This window comes from Salvia miltiorrhiza, unplaced genomic scaffold, assembly GCF_028751815.1.
Source record: "Salvia miltiorrhiza cultivar Shanhuang (shh) unplaced genomic scaffold, IMPLAD_Smil_shh original_scaffold_471, whole genome shotgun sequence".
NCBI classification, from domain to species: domain Eukaryota; kingdom Viridiplantae; phylum Streptophyta; class Magnoliopsida; order Lamiales; family Lamiaceae; genus Salvia; species Salvia miltiorrhiza.
Window position 1 is genome coordinate 465,637 of NW_026651557.1, and position 13,990 is coordinate 479,626.

Here is a 13,990-nt window from a genome sequence, read left to right on the forward strand (position 1 = left end):
TATATAAATAACATTGTCGCAAAATGACATTAACATTATAACATGATAGTGTCATTTATAAAACAAAATAGTGTTAGTGTCATTTTAAGATAGTGTTAATGTTATGGAGCATGGTGCTCCATGGAGCACACAGGAATTTGTGAAAATATTATACCTTCATTATAAATAAATTATACTCATAATAAAACTAAAAATAAAAATCAAATCTTGCTATGTTCTTCCAAGAATCACCCGACCAAAAAACTATGTACAAATTTACAAGTCAACAGCAGCAACTCCTACGTTTTCATTTGACTAATCTCTAGTCCTCTTCCTCCAGATTCCCTTTTACTACTTCAACAATTTTATACTGTATTTTTATCTGTATTTTTGCTTAGAATAATTCTAAATTATTGAACAAAGACTCGAGCAATTCAATGAGGTTGAGCCACGGCACCTTTTTTGTTTGGTATTTTTTTTTTGCTTTTTCAGCTAAGAACTGTAGTTAATCACACCCAAATACCCTATATATACACCAAAAAAAATCCGATTTTGAGCTTTGAAGAAGAACACCTTTTCAAGTTTGTTCGCGATCCGTTTGTGAAATTGCGAGGATGGGCGTTTGTGGGTCGAAGCCGAAAGGGTGTGTGGGGATGAAGGGGAAGTTGAATTTGCAGAAGAAGCGCAAGAAGCAGAGAACGGGAAGAGTTAAGAAGGCGCATTCTGCGAATAATCGACATCGCGTCGAACCCTCAAATCAGAAGGATGTTTCCTTCACCAATCCTGCATTTCAAGGTTCTGATTTAGTTGCTTAATTTTCTGCTTTTTGGGGGTTGATTGTTTGGGTGTTTGCGGGAATCCCAAATTTTGAATTTGTTGATCCTTTTGTGCTCAAATTTCTATGTTGTTCCTTTTCTCCAACTGGGAAATGTTTGAATTTTGAGATTTAGTTTTTACGAATATAAATGCAATTTTATAATTGTGCTTTTTCTGGGATTGATATTTGATTCTTCAGATTTTTAATTTTTTTTCATAGTTACTTAATTTTTGTGAATTTTTATTGAATAGGAAGCAGTGAGGCATGGTTCGATCCTGATGGATTGATTGATTCAGATGGAGAAGATGAATTTTATAGTGTTCAAGACGGTTAGTTTTTAGCCATTTTCACCTTTTTTGATCCAAAAATATAATCTAATTGAAATTGTGTTCATTTCTGATGTTATACATTGTTGATTTGATTTGAGATGTTGCAGATGTATCTCAAACTGGATCCTTATCAAATGTGGTTACTCCGAGGTTTTCCAACCAAGTGATGCAGGGCAACGCCATTGATTCGCAGCTGAGCTCCGATGATCCTCAAAATGCGGATGAGAGTGGCAGGAGGAGCGAGGAGGGAGTGATGCATAGCTGTGGGTTCATATCGAACGCCTTGCTCCCTTGCCTCGCCTGTGATGAGTCCTTTGACGGGAGGAAGAAATTAGATGAGCCCGTGGAAGGGAAGAAGAAATTGGCAAGTGCGGCAGGCTCGAGCACGAAGAAAAAGATGTCTTTCACTCAGTCTTTTAAATGGAGAGAAGGACACGAAAATGCAGTCTTATGTAAGAACCTTTTCTTGAATCTTGATTGCTATATTACGAGATGATGTGATCTCTGCAATTTTGTTGAAAATGTCTACTTTCTAGCTTCGTTTGACTCGAGAAAATGATCTATGAAGTGACTTAGTATAGTTAGTGTAAGATTTGAAAGTGTTTCTGTGTCGTGATCAATCTGACTGTCTCAGCGCTGGGAAAGCCCGTTATACAAAGACCAATAGCCGGCTCACAGATTATTTGTTCGCCATTAGAGAAGAAGATGTCAGAATCTTGGTCAAGGATCGAGCCAAATACCTTTAGAGTCCGTGGACGAAACTACATGAGGTGAGAACACGTTTTCCCTTACCCCGTTTTTGAATCTTTGTTGAAAATCTACTGATCAGGTAATCCGAAAATCGCCATTTTTTGTGTTTGGCAGGGACAAAAAGAAAGAACCTGCTGCAAATTATGCTGCATATGTTCCTTTTGGAGTGGATGTCTTTTTATCTCCTCGGAAAATTGATCATGTCGCCCGATTCGTAGAACTCCCAGCTGTCGACTCACATGGAGAAATCCCCACTATTCTTGTTGTGAACCTTCAGGTATATATATCTATTGTAACTATTACCTGTCTGTATATATCAGCCTCAAATAAGAAACGTCTGCACAGTATTGAATCTGAGATCATTCGTGTTTTGCTCACTTTTTGCATCTTATGTATGGCTCTGTCAGATTCCGCTTTACCCTGCAACACTTTTCCAAAATGAATATGACGGGGCAGGGATGAATTTCGTTATCTATTGCAAGCTTTCGGAGAACTATTCGCAAGATCTTCCACTTCATTTTCGGGAAAATATCAAGGTAAGGAGGAGGCATCTCCGACTCTCGTACCAGTAACTTTTATTTTGCTTGCCTACAGCCTTAATTTCTACGAGCCTCAAACTCGTGTTATGGAAGCAAAAGGTTGAATCTGCTTTCCCTTCTTCGTGTTGAGCAGAAAATAATTGCCAACGAGACTGAGAAGATTAAGGGTTTTGCCATAGACACGAATGCACCATTCAGGGAAAGATTAAAGATCTTAGGCCGAGTCATGAACGTTGATGACCTTCAGTTGAGTTCAGCAGAGAGGAAACTTATGCATGCTTACAACGAGAAGCCAGTTCTTTCGCGTCCTCAACACGAGTTTTACTTGGTAAAGTAGTCTTTTTTGTTGATATATTGATATGACCTCGTTTACTTCTAGGTTTAAATTAATACATCAATCACTCATCTACTACATTTCATGAAATTTATGGATTTTTGCCTTATATATATATATATATATATATAGGGGAGGGCTACGGTAAAAACACTTCTTAAAATATAAATATAAACGTTTTTTAATGTACGAATTTTATCCAACAGGGTTACGAATTCATCAAACATGGTTACGAATTGTGAAAAATAATTTTTTGCTACCTTTGGGATTCGAACTCAGGACCACGAATTCATCCAACAGGGTTACGAATCAACCGTAGATCTTGATGATCTAAGGGCTGAAAATCATTTATATTTTATACACTTAAGAGTGTTTTTATTCTAGCCCTCCCCTATATATATATATATATATATATATATATATATATATATATATATATATATATATATATATATCGAACATTGTATTTACTTTGAAGCATGACTATTAGGATTAGGATGTCTCATACTAAAATTAAACTTGTCACGATTGTCGGGGTACCAATTTTTTAGGATAGTTTGGTCAATATGTGCTCGACTCGTGTTGCAATCGTAAGTGCCGATTTCTATTTGTATATCCCACGATTTCCATCCATCGTAGTATATGGATCAAGTGGGATTCTTATAAATCCAAACTTACGAATGAAAGTGAAAAAGACTCGAATAATGATTCAAATGTAATTTCAGACTACTTGAGGGGTTCGATCTAAGCTACATAAATGATTGTGTCTGTGTTTCTCTAACCACGAGATCTGATCAAGCGCAATCTTTGCAGGGAGAAAACTACTTAGAGATCGACTTGGATATCCACAGATTCAGCTACATTGCACGGAAAGGATTTGAAACGTTCCAAGACAGACTCAAGCACTGTGTATTCGACTTTGGTCTGACAGTTCAGGTTAGATACTCGAATCCATCCTAATCGAACCTATAATTTATAAAAAATAAAATGCACAGTTCTTCACGTCTACGTGCAACGTGGTGCAGGGAAACAAACCAGAAGATCTACCAGAGTGCATGTTATGCTGTCTACGGTTGAAAGAAATCGACTACTCTAACTACTGCCAACTTAGCTTCTGACGAGGTAACGTGTGCCTCAATTCCGTGACATTGATTGAGCTATAAGGCGCAAAACCCTATTCTCGGACGAGTTTTTCTTGTATTTCCGATGGCTGAATCTCAAGATTTTGGTGTCTGTTCAACTGCTGCAGGTGCCTGATGTCTAAGTGTACAGATATATATTGTAATGTATTTACAATATAGTTTTGTTCAAATTTTATGAAGAATTACACCCTCCTAATTCTAGGTTTGGGTATTTATGTTGTAATTCTTGTATTATCATTCATATTCCTAGGTTGAGCTTTGATCACATTGTCTTCTTGTAGTTCCCATGAATAAGAAAAAGACAAAGGACCCTTCGGGATCCTATATTTTTTGTCGTTCTATCTCGTATTTTATTTCATCAATGTACCGATCCGACTCATCGGAAGATGAGGATCGAAGTAACAATTCCTTTTATTTACAAATATTTACATGGAGGAACATAATGTTCCATTCTTGCATCAAAATTCACAAACTAGATGCCTAATATTTTCAGCATTATATCTACGACAAATTGCCAAAAATAAGATAAAAATAAAAGGGGAAAGAAAAGTGTGACATGCATCTATGTCATAAATATTTAGAGCCAATTGATGGTATAAGCCTCTAGGCTGCCGGCGACCGGGTGCACCGGCCGAAAATTGAGAAAAAACCGCACCTGTGGAGCTTGCGTTCCGACGTGGAGGGCGGGGGAGGGCGTGGCATCATCGGGCGGTGCTCGGAAGCACTCGAAAAGTCGGAATCCGCGATGGAACGACATTGGAACCCGAATTTGCCAGAGTTTTCTCCGACCGGCGCCGGATGCTTTATTTCAGGGATGCGAACAACGTTGTAATCCCATATTCTGCCTGAAGATCCTTGTCTCCTGAATGAATATGAAGATCTTTGTAACGTGTTCATGGGCATCTAATGTTTTATTTTATTTTTGTTTTTTTTGTTTTTTATTATTTTTTTGAGTTTTTGTCTATCTATATAATTTGTTACTTACTATTTTTTTTACTCCCCTTAAATGGTTTTTTTGCGTGTCTCTTGCAACGAATATAACGGCCATCTGACTTGGTTGAGTTGATCTTATCCTTTATTTATTGCAAATAGTTCTCTTGTATTATAACGTGTTACATGTATTAAATGACATTTATATATGCCATTTATTTTTCATTATGATAGTATCAATATACGTTTTGTGTGCGCAAAATAAAACTATTGATGTTCACTTCATTTGTATTGATGGTATTAGAATGAGACATAAAGTAGCATTTGTTTTTTTAGGGCTCTCTATATATATGAGTTCTTTTTCTTCTTTTTATTTGTGTTGGTTGGATATGGCTTCGACTTGGAAATAAATATTTTCACCTCTAAAATTGTTCGAATCTCGTTTTTCACTACAAAAATAAAAAATTGTTTTAATTTAATGAATCATAATTAATACACATATTACTAAAAATTAAAGTGAAAATTGTAAATCCTAATAATAATTATTAACTAATAAAATAAATTTGCCTAAAACAAAACTAATAAATTAAATGTTAAACAATGACTATATAACTTAATCGGGTTTGATAAAATCCTTGACTAACAAATACAAAAATAAACTAAAACTAAAAAGGAAAAAAATGAAGTTGAAGGAAAAAGAAAATGAAAGTTGTAACATAATGGGAGATGGAACCCAAGGGCTAACACAAGTGGAAAAATTGAATCATTTGCAAAACATGCTATGAAATTGGGAACGACCTTCAGTGTATCTTAATTTTGTGTATGCTATTATATTTTATTATTATAATCTCTCCGTCCTAACGAAGATGCTACATATTTCTTTTTGAGCCGCCCCAACGAAGATGCTATATTTCTAAATATGGAAAAAAATAAGGGATTTTAATTGCAGAATTACAACTAATTAATCACTCTCTTATTACATTCTCTCTCATATTTTATCACTTTATTACATTCCCTCTCCTACTTGATCACTTTTATATTACACACTTAAAACACTAATCTACAACTTCTTAAATCACGTGCCGAAAAGAAATGTATCATCTTGGCGGGGACGGAGGGAGTATTTATTATTTTAATAGTAATATTTTTGATAAAAATAAAATTTATTATAATACTCCATTTATCCTATAAAAATATGCATAAGTTTTTTTTTCGTCCGTCCCATAAAAATATGCATACCCCATTTATACTAATAATTGTCTCATTAAACATCACAATCAATGTGGAACCATTTCTCAACTCACCTTACATTTTATAGGATTTTTTAAAATCCGTGCTGTCTCATACTATGCATATTTTTATGGGATGGATGAAGTATTATAAATTATAATTAATTTTTATTTCAAAAATTAAACTTTTAAAAAATTGAACATCCTAACTTTGAATTTATCAATCTATTATTAATTAATAAAAATGAAATTGAACGATAAAAATAATTACATTCCTTAATTGAATGTAATAAACCTTAGTAATAATCATAAAATTAAACTAAATCGTACAAAATTGAATTTGGAGAAAAATTATGAACAAAATAAAATAGAAATGGAACAGCAAATATGATAGTATGATACATGCAAATTGTGTCTCTCTCTAGACACTTAAAATTCACACCATTCATTTATTCACAGTATCATCTTATACACGTGACATGTAACAATAAAGTAGAAATGCAAAATGCAAAACAGCCTCATATCCTATATGCAGAACCACTTGTCTACACCATCATCAAATTGAAACTCTCTATGTGTTTCCTAATCATGCAAATTTTGTACCAAACCTTTTTTCACAAGATCAATAATCATAGTTTTCATCAAAAATCTCAGGAAACTGCAGCCTAATCTCCATGTCACGTGCCAACATGTCTTCAACAAATGTATCTGCAGCAGATTCACTCTTGTCAACACAAACCTCATTCTCACTAACAAGATTCCCATCTTCTTGCAATGCAACACCCTCATTACCTAAACCTAATCCCAGCATCTCCACATTCTTGCACTCCACAATGTATTCCTCGTTGCACGAAAACGGAGAGGCGGGCACGGTTGGAGCCCGGGAGGCCTCACACGAGAAACTCGAAGAAAACAGAGCAGCAGCAGAGGCAGAGGCAGAGGAGGAGGCCTCATTGAACACACAAGGCTGCACAACATTTTCTTGAGCAAACACAACGTCGTAGCTGGTGAAGTGATCGATCTTCTGAGGCTCGTTGTTCCCTTGGACCCAACGGCCCGTTTGGGTCTGGAGAAAAGGGTTCCTGTTCCTGGTGATGGGGGAGCCACTGATCCTCCCATACTCACTAAACAGCTGAGAAAAAGGCTTGTGTGTGATGGGATCAATCCCCATCTTGGTCAGCTTCTTCTTCAGCTTCGTGTTCCAGTAGTTCTTCACGTCGTTGTCTGTTCTCCCGGGAAGCCGCCTAGCTATCAGAGACCACCTAAACATATATGTCCAAACAACACCATAACCTTCAAAATCAAACAAGAAAATTTGGGAAAACATTGTGGAAACTCAAATCAATCTACCTGCTGCCAATGGTCTTGTGCATTTCAAGAATGCAGTCTTCCTCTTCGGGGGTGAAGCCGTCGTGTTTGAGATCGGGGCGGAGATAGTTAGTCCATCTAAGTCTGCAGCTCTTGCCACATCTATTAAGGCCTAATGGATACAGACATCATCAGAAACATCAAAACAGAGAAAAACAAGCATGTAGGGAAAAGGGAAGATATGTGTACCTGCTTTCTGAGGGACTAAGGTCCAGTTGCCAATGCCGTGGCTGGCTACGTAGGCGAGGATCTTGGCGTCTTCCTCAGGCGTCCACGGCCCTCGTTTCACGTTGGCTTTGTCGCAGCAAGGGGGCCTCCCCATCTCTGCTCTTCTCCAAAATGGTGATGGTGATGGTGATGTGAATTCAAGATTAAGTTTTTTTTCTCAAGGGAATATTAATACAATTTAACAAGGCATGAACTGCATGAAACTATCATCAATTAACAACAATTGCATGAGCTTTGTCTATGAAAAAGAGTACTGTTTGACATGATATGAAATATTAAGCATGCAATCCCCCCCTTCTCTCTCTCTCTCTCCCTCTCCTTGTGTGTGTGTGTGTGTGTGACTATAGATACTGAATATTGAGAATAATTGCAACCAGTTTCAGTCATATTGAGTACCAGATTCTGGAGTTCTTTCTGCTTATGGGATCTATTAGTTCAAATTGTGTTCCAATCTCCTAAAATTTGTCTTACAATTAATTGAGTTTCTTGCAAAGAAATTCAATTGATCTTAAGAGATCTAATACTATTTCAAGAAAATAAACTCGTTTATCCCATAAATTGATCATAAGAGCTAAATTACCATTAGATCAATTTACGAGGCTTGAATAATACTCCCTCCGTCCCTAAAATAACTTCCTCTTTTTCCATTTTGGGACGTCCCCCAAATAACTTCTTCTTTCTTTCTTTCCATTTTTGGAAACCTACCCCACCACTAATAATACTTTATTTATTCTTACTTTTCACTTTTCACCACTCTCAATACTAATTATAACACTTTTCACAACTTCCAATAATAATTATATCACTTTTTCTCCACTATCAATACACTTTACAACTTTTTATTAAAACTCGTGCCGTCCCCAAAGAGAAAGCAATTTCAGGCAGTGACGGAGGGAGGGGGGGGGGGTCCAGTGGGGGCACTGGGCCCCACTGGAAATTTCAAAATAATTACTAGTATAGTATATAGTAATATTTAAATTTTTAGTTAAATATATGTACTTTTAATTCTAAAAAAAATCTCTTTTTTTTTTCCTTAAAACAATCATAAATTCACAATATTTTTTAATTTAGGTTGATGTTATTTTATATTGTTTGTTATTATTTTTTATTGATAGAGTAAATTTGAATTTTGAATTATCTATAATGAACGATCATAAAGAAAATAGTAAATTTTGAATTTTAAATGTAACTTTTTTTATAATCACCTTGCAATTTACTTTCCATGTTTATTTTACTTTTTAAATTATGTTATGGATTGTTTGTTTTAGTTTCTTTATTAATAATATTTTTTAATTATAACTTGATTTTATTATGTATTATTAGATATTATAGTTTTCCTTAATAAAATTCCCATTTAATATTAGATATTATAGTTAATATATTAAGTAATTAATCCTAGTTCATATAAGTTATTAGCTCAAACCATATGCTAGTGAATTAGTTTTCATTTCTTTTTTGTATATATGTTATTCGTGTTTACATTATTAAAATGAGGATTTAGTATTTCTTTAGTTATGTGAAGTAGTGCGTTAGTGAATGAATCCAATTATTACTTTTATTTTCAGATATCAAGTTATTAATTATTATTAATAATCCTAAATTTTGTTATGTAAGTTAATTTTTAGGACATATTTTGATTAATCTTAGTACCTCAAATTGAAAGAGATTTTTTTGATTCCACATCGAAAGAGATTTATTTTAAATATTACAATGAAGTTTTTATATTATAATTTTAGAATGCTAAATGTAAAAAAAAAATATACTATATGTTATAATATAGAAACGCCTAGCTATTAATTTTAAACGATGCATTGTACATAAAATAAATTGATAAAAAAATAATTTTATTTATATATATATATATATATTATTTTAAAATTATTATTTATATTATTTTAAAATTATTATAAATTGGGCCCCCCTGAATCAAAATCCTGGCTACGTCACTGATTTCAGGGACGGAGGGAGTATAGTATTAAGGGTTAATTGCATATAAATTATTAAACTTTTAACAAATTCTCATTTAACTTTAAAATTTTTATTAAAATTACTCAATTTTTTTTTTTTTCTCATTTTGCATATTTACCCATCTTTCTTTCGGCCGAACTTTGAGCTAAAATTGTTTAACTTCGAGATGGTTAAACGAATTTAGAAGGTTAAATGAGTGTATTTTCCCTATTACTTCAGTAACAAATCTCAACACTTCTTGAGGCAAGAATGAGGCATAATCCAAAAACTCAAGGCACAAAGTTTAATCATAGTTTTCTCAATATATAAGAATTGCTCAAAACGATGAGTCAATAGCACTACAAACGTTTGATTGTATTCCTTCATCTACATGTAGCTTCTTTCTCATGTATACAAATTGCAAACTTCTTCAGATTTTTGTCTGAAAAATCAGCTCAAGAAACCCTCTTTACTAAGAGGAGCAGACCTTGCAGCTCTTCCGGCAATAACCGGCGTTATCCTCGGATCCGACCATGTACAACGGGTTCTTCTCGCATTCCCCTTTGAGAGCCCACGCCGTGCAGTTGGGATCCTCGTCGGCACAATCACTCTTTGACCTGGTCGGTGCAGCTTCGAAGGACCGGACGTGGATCCACTTGGTTGCGGACCATTTCTCGCCTTCAATGACGGGGCAGCTCCCGTGCAAGCTCGCGTTGTCAGTGGTGGCATCCGGGTGGAGACTGAAGAACAACAATGCGTCGCCTTTCCTAGGTTTCACTGTCCAGAGGAGCAATTAAACAAGAAACCAAGTTAAACAAATTTGAATCGCGTTTTTCACAATCCACGGGCTAAGCGCAAACCTCTCTCAAACACAGAGTGACGTCGTATAATTTTGAGTGCAGATAAAGGAGCAAAAACTCAATGACAGCTGAAGTGAGAACGGAAAAAACAAAAATCAAAGTTTTTTATTCAGTTTTTCATTTCATTAGGCAAGTTCTTGAGCAGCACGATCATATTCACCGGAAAGAATGTTTCTTTCACATAATTTTTGTAACGACGAGGTCACTGTTTACAATGGGTTTACCTGAGTACCCTTGTTTGGCGCAATCAGACAAGCCGTTGCCCTTTTTCTGTTTAAACGAAATCTGCATTTACAGTAGAAATTAGAGAGGTTAAGAGCCTATAAAAAGACAAAAATGGAAAAGGAGCAAATTCTAGAAGTACTACTCACTTCAGAATTAGGAAAAACTGTTTCTCCGCCCTTTGCCACATCCGATAAATACATGAGCACAGTAGCGATTCGGTGACCGCCAAATTCTAGATTAGCCTTGTCATGAAAAAAATCAAAATGTGGCTCGTACTTTTGGCCATGCTCATAATGCAAAATCTGCATAGCCTCTCCATTTTCTACATAACAGATTTTGTGATAACAAAGATCAAGTCTCAACTGAATGGGGAAATACAAAGGGTATACTAAAGAAGCTGTTACGACATTACCTACAGGGAGGAAAGTCCATGCGGCAATTTTCTCCTCGACACCAGCTACTATTGCATCCTTCACGAAAAAAGATTCACACGCATCAGATGGAGATATTGAAAACTACATTATGCTCGAATCAAAACTTATATTTCGTATTCCAACAGCCAAGAAGTGGAAGTTCTGAATACAAGGAGCTCTAACTAAGCTGTGATCGAATACTTAATGAGATAACATGAAGTTCTACACAAATGCATGCTAAACCAAAGATCTCACAGGACATGGAAGCTGATCAATAGACATATGGATGCAATTTTCAGAAATCGTGAAAGTTTCTACATGAGGACTTATAGGCCACATTGAAGACATCTTATACATATGATTTAAGTTGAGTCAAGGGTGAGAAAAATGCTGAATTTCATCATATCATGAATATGTATATTGTGACAGCAGAAAATGAATCGGTATACAACATACATAGATCTGAAAGACCAAAATGTAGGAGACTGCCAGTCAATCAATGTTAGGAAGAGCAAGAATTGCACCATTTGAGAAGATTATCACACAACAAGTCTCCAAAAACATCCATCATCTGTCTAAGATCATAAAGCACGCTAGCTAACGAATGTAGAAAAGTCTCTCGGAGTTCATCTAAAACATACTAAGTTACTAACATGTAACAATATTTTATAACTGCAAGCACCATTGCAAGAAAGTGATAAAGGGCTTACATTTTTTTTATAATCAAGTAGATATTGGTGGTATGTGATTAAGCTGTTCAAGAATTCATCAACGACATTTTCTTTGAATTGAGTGCAAACAATAATTGATTTCACTAACCTGGGCCTTCTTCAAGAACATGCCAGAACTCGTCCGGACCTCGCTCTCTATACTCTTGCCAGAATCATTGTCAGCTACCATAGATTTCTCCAGCTTATCTTTAGCCTACTCACACAATTTCCACAAGTCAGCAACCATCCCATCAAAATTTTCCACACACCAAATATTAATTAAACAATTCCAGCCATTCCTAAAGATAACGGCAGAATGCAATAGAACAAGAAGAATAGAGTCTTTTGAATAATGCAAAGATAATAGTAATATCTACAGAAATTTCATTCCTACATATATCTTTAAGCATCAATGGAAAGGGGAAATGGGCTAACCAGATCAATGAAATGATCACACTCTTCATCAGTCAAAAACCCTCTGTACAAAAAAGCCCTGTAAAATACAAAATAACACCAAATCGGATATCAACAATCACCAAAGAAATTAATCAAACACATAATTTCACTCAAACATTCATATAAAATCCATGAATTAAAAATAGAACCTGGGACTCCACGAGATTTGGGTGACCCGGGTCGGGTCAAGCGCCGCCGAAGAAACACCGGTTGTCAATTTTAACAATGACTCTTTTCTGATTAGAAATCAAAAAAATGGGGGAGAAGAGTCAGAGCTAAAAAAATAAGGGTGGGAAAGCCAAATCAGCCATGATCTACATTCAATTAACAATCAAGAATTGCACACACTACAGTCTGCAGAGAGATGAACATACCCATGGGAGGATTGAACAAGAAAACACAGAGAAATTAATAGAAATAATCTTGGGTCCATCAAAGGGGAAAAGCTTGAATCTTTTATCTTATTTTCTGAATTCTCAGTTTATTTGGGGGAATTAGGCAAAATTCTGGTAGGGTTATTAAAATTTGGAGCTGAAATTCAAGAAAACGACTTGGACTGGGTCTGAGTTTCTACAATGCGGCAGTGGTATTTATTCGCCGTTGGAATTCAAGAATTTCTTACATAGGGGTTCCGCCTACTGGATTTCGCACCCAGTTAGTCTTTTTCTCGAAGTTTCTTTATTTATACCTCGTAACTGCTAAAAAAACAAAAAATACTGTTTCAATGAATAATAATTATGATAATAAGGGTGGTTGATTATATATAAATTACTAAACATCTCATTTTACACATTAATTTTTAAAATTTGTTTTAAAACTATTGGATTATTAATTTTTTCATTTGTTATTTTAATCATTTTTCGATCAAACTTAGTATTAAAGTAATCGTGTTATCTTTGTAAACTAACGTTGTTTTAATAATCGACGAATTTGAATACATAAAATTTCAGACAACCATTTCAGCATTAAATATGATCAAAAATAGATAAGATAATAGTAAAATAAATAAAATTATACTCCCTCCGTCTTACGAATCTTGACACGTTTGGTTTCTGTACGTGAATTAAGCAATTGTAGATTAGTGTTTTAAGTGTGTAGTTAATAAAGTATAAAAGTGATAAAATAAGAAAGAGAAGATAATAAAAGTGATAAAGTAGGAGAGGGAATGTAATAAAAATGATAAAGTAAGAGAGAAAATGTAATAATTATTATCTTATTTAGAAATGTGTCAAGATTCGTGGGACGGCCCAAAAAAAAAACGTGTCAAGATTCGTGAGACGGATATGGAGTACTTGAATAATTTCATGCATATTTGAAAATAGTTGTGCAAAATATATTTAAAAAAAAATACTCATATGTCCTTTGATAATAATTCTAAGAGTATGCAACACTTTTAACGATATACGTTTTAACAAATATTAGGTGAGTATGTTGTGATTTGAGAAAAATATCCATTCTATTATAGTGTTATATAATAGGCATAATTGCGTGAAAATACACAAACTTTGCCAAAAATTCATATTTGACGCGAAGTTAGGATTTTACATTTTAATACACCAACTTTCGTTGTTGTCCAAATTTGACACGACTTAATTCTTAAAAATTCAAAAAATAACCCCTTTTTGTAGATAATTATACAAAGACCCACTTATGTTATAATTTGAGACATTTAAACCAAAACAAGATATTTCCTTATGATGTTTTCTTTTAATCTTTGATGATGTTTTCTTTCAA

At 34.6% G+C, this 13,990-nt stretch overlaps 3 protein-coding genes across 3 annotated transcripts; 1 reads left to right on the forward strand and 2 right to left on the reverse strand.

The window, feature by feature from the left end:
* Positions 1-349: 349 nt before the first annotated feature.
* LOC131004951 (uncharacterized) lies at positions 350-4,229 on the forward strand. The gene is made up of 9 exons (XM_057931727.1): positions 350-774; positions 1,048-1,125; positions 1,233-1,577; positions 1,760-1,895; positions 1,990-2,152; positions 2,283-2,411; positions 2,548-2,742; positions 3,562-3,684; positions 3,774-4,229. The coding sequence occupies exons 1-9, from the start codon at positions 594-596 to the stop codon at positions 3,864-3,866; spliced, it is 1,443 nt and encodes a 480-aa protein (XP_057787710.1). The 5' UTR covers positions 350-593; the 3' UTR covers positions 3,867-4,229.
* Positions 4,230-6,457: 2,228 nt separating this feature from the next.
* On the reverse strand, positions 6,458-7,953 carry LOC131004952 (transcription factor MYB35-like). Its single transcript, XM_057931728.1, has 3 exons — positions 7,607-7,953; positions 7,400-7,529; positions 6,458-7,311 (listed from the first exon to the last, which is right to left on the reverse strand). The coding sequence occupies exons 1-3, from the start codon at positions 7,737-7,739 to the stop codon at positions 6,672-6,674; spliced, it is 903 nt and encodes a 300-aa protein (XP_057787711.1). The 5' UTR covers positions 7,740-7,953; the 3' UTR covers positions 6,458-6,671.
* A 1,939-nt stretch (positions 7,954-9,892) lies between these two features.
* On the reverse strand, positions 9,893-12,924 carry LOC131004957 (probable prolyl 4-hydroxylase 7). Its single transcript, XM_057931731.1, has 8 exons — positions 12,631-12,924; positions 12,406-12,492; positions 12,236-12,293; positions 11,910-12,014; positions 11,090-11,147; positions 10,824-10,999; positions 10,677-10,737; positions 9,893-10,369 (listed from the first exon to the last, which is right to left on the reverse strand). The coding sequence occupies exons 1-8, from the start codon at positions 12,687-12,689 to the stop codon at positions 10,065-10,067; spliced, it is 909 nt and encodes a 302-aa protein (XP_057787714.1). The 5' UTR covers positions 12,690-12,924; the 3' UTR covers positions 9,893-10,064.
* Positions 12,925-13,990: the final 1,066 nt, after the last annotated feature.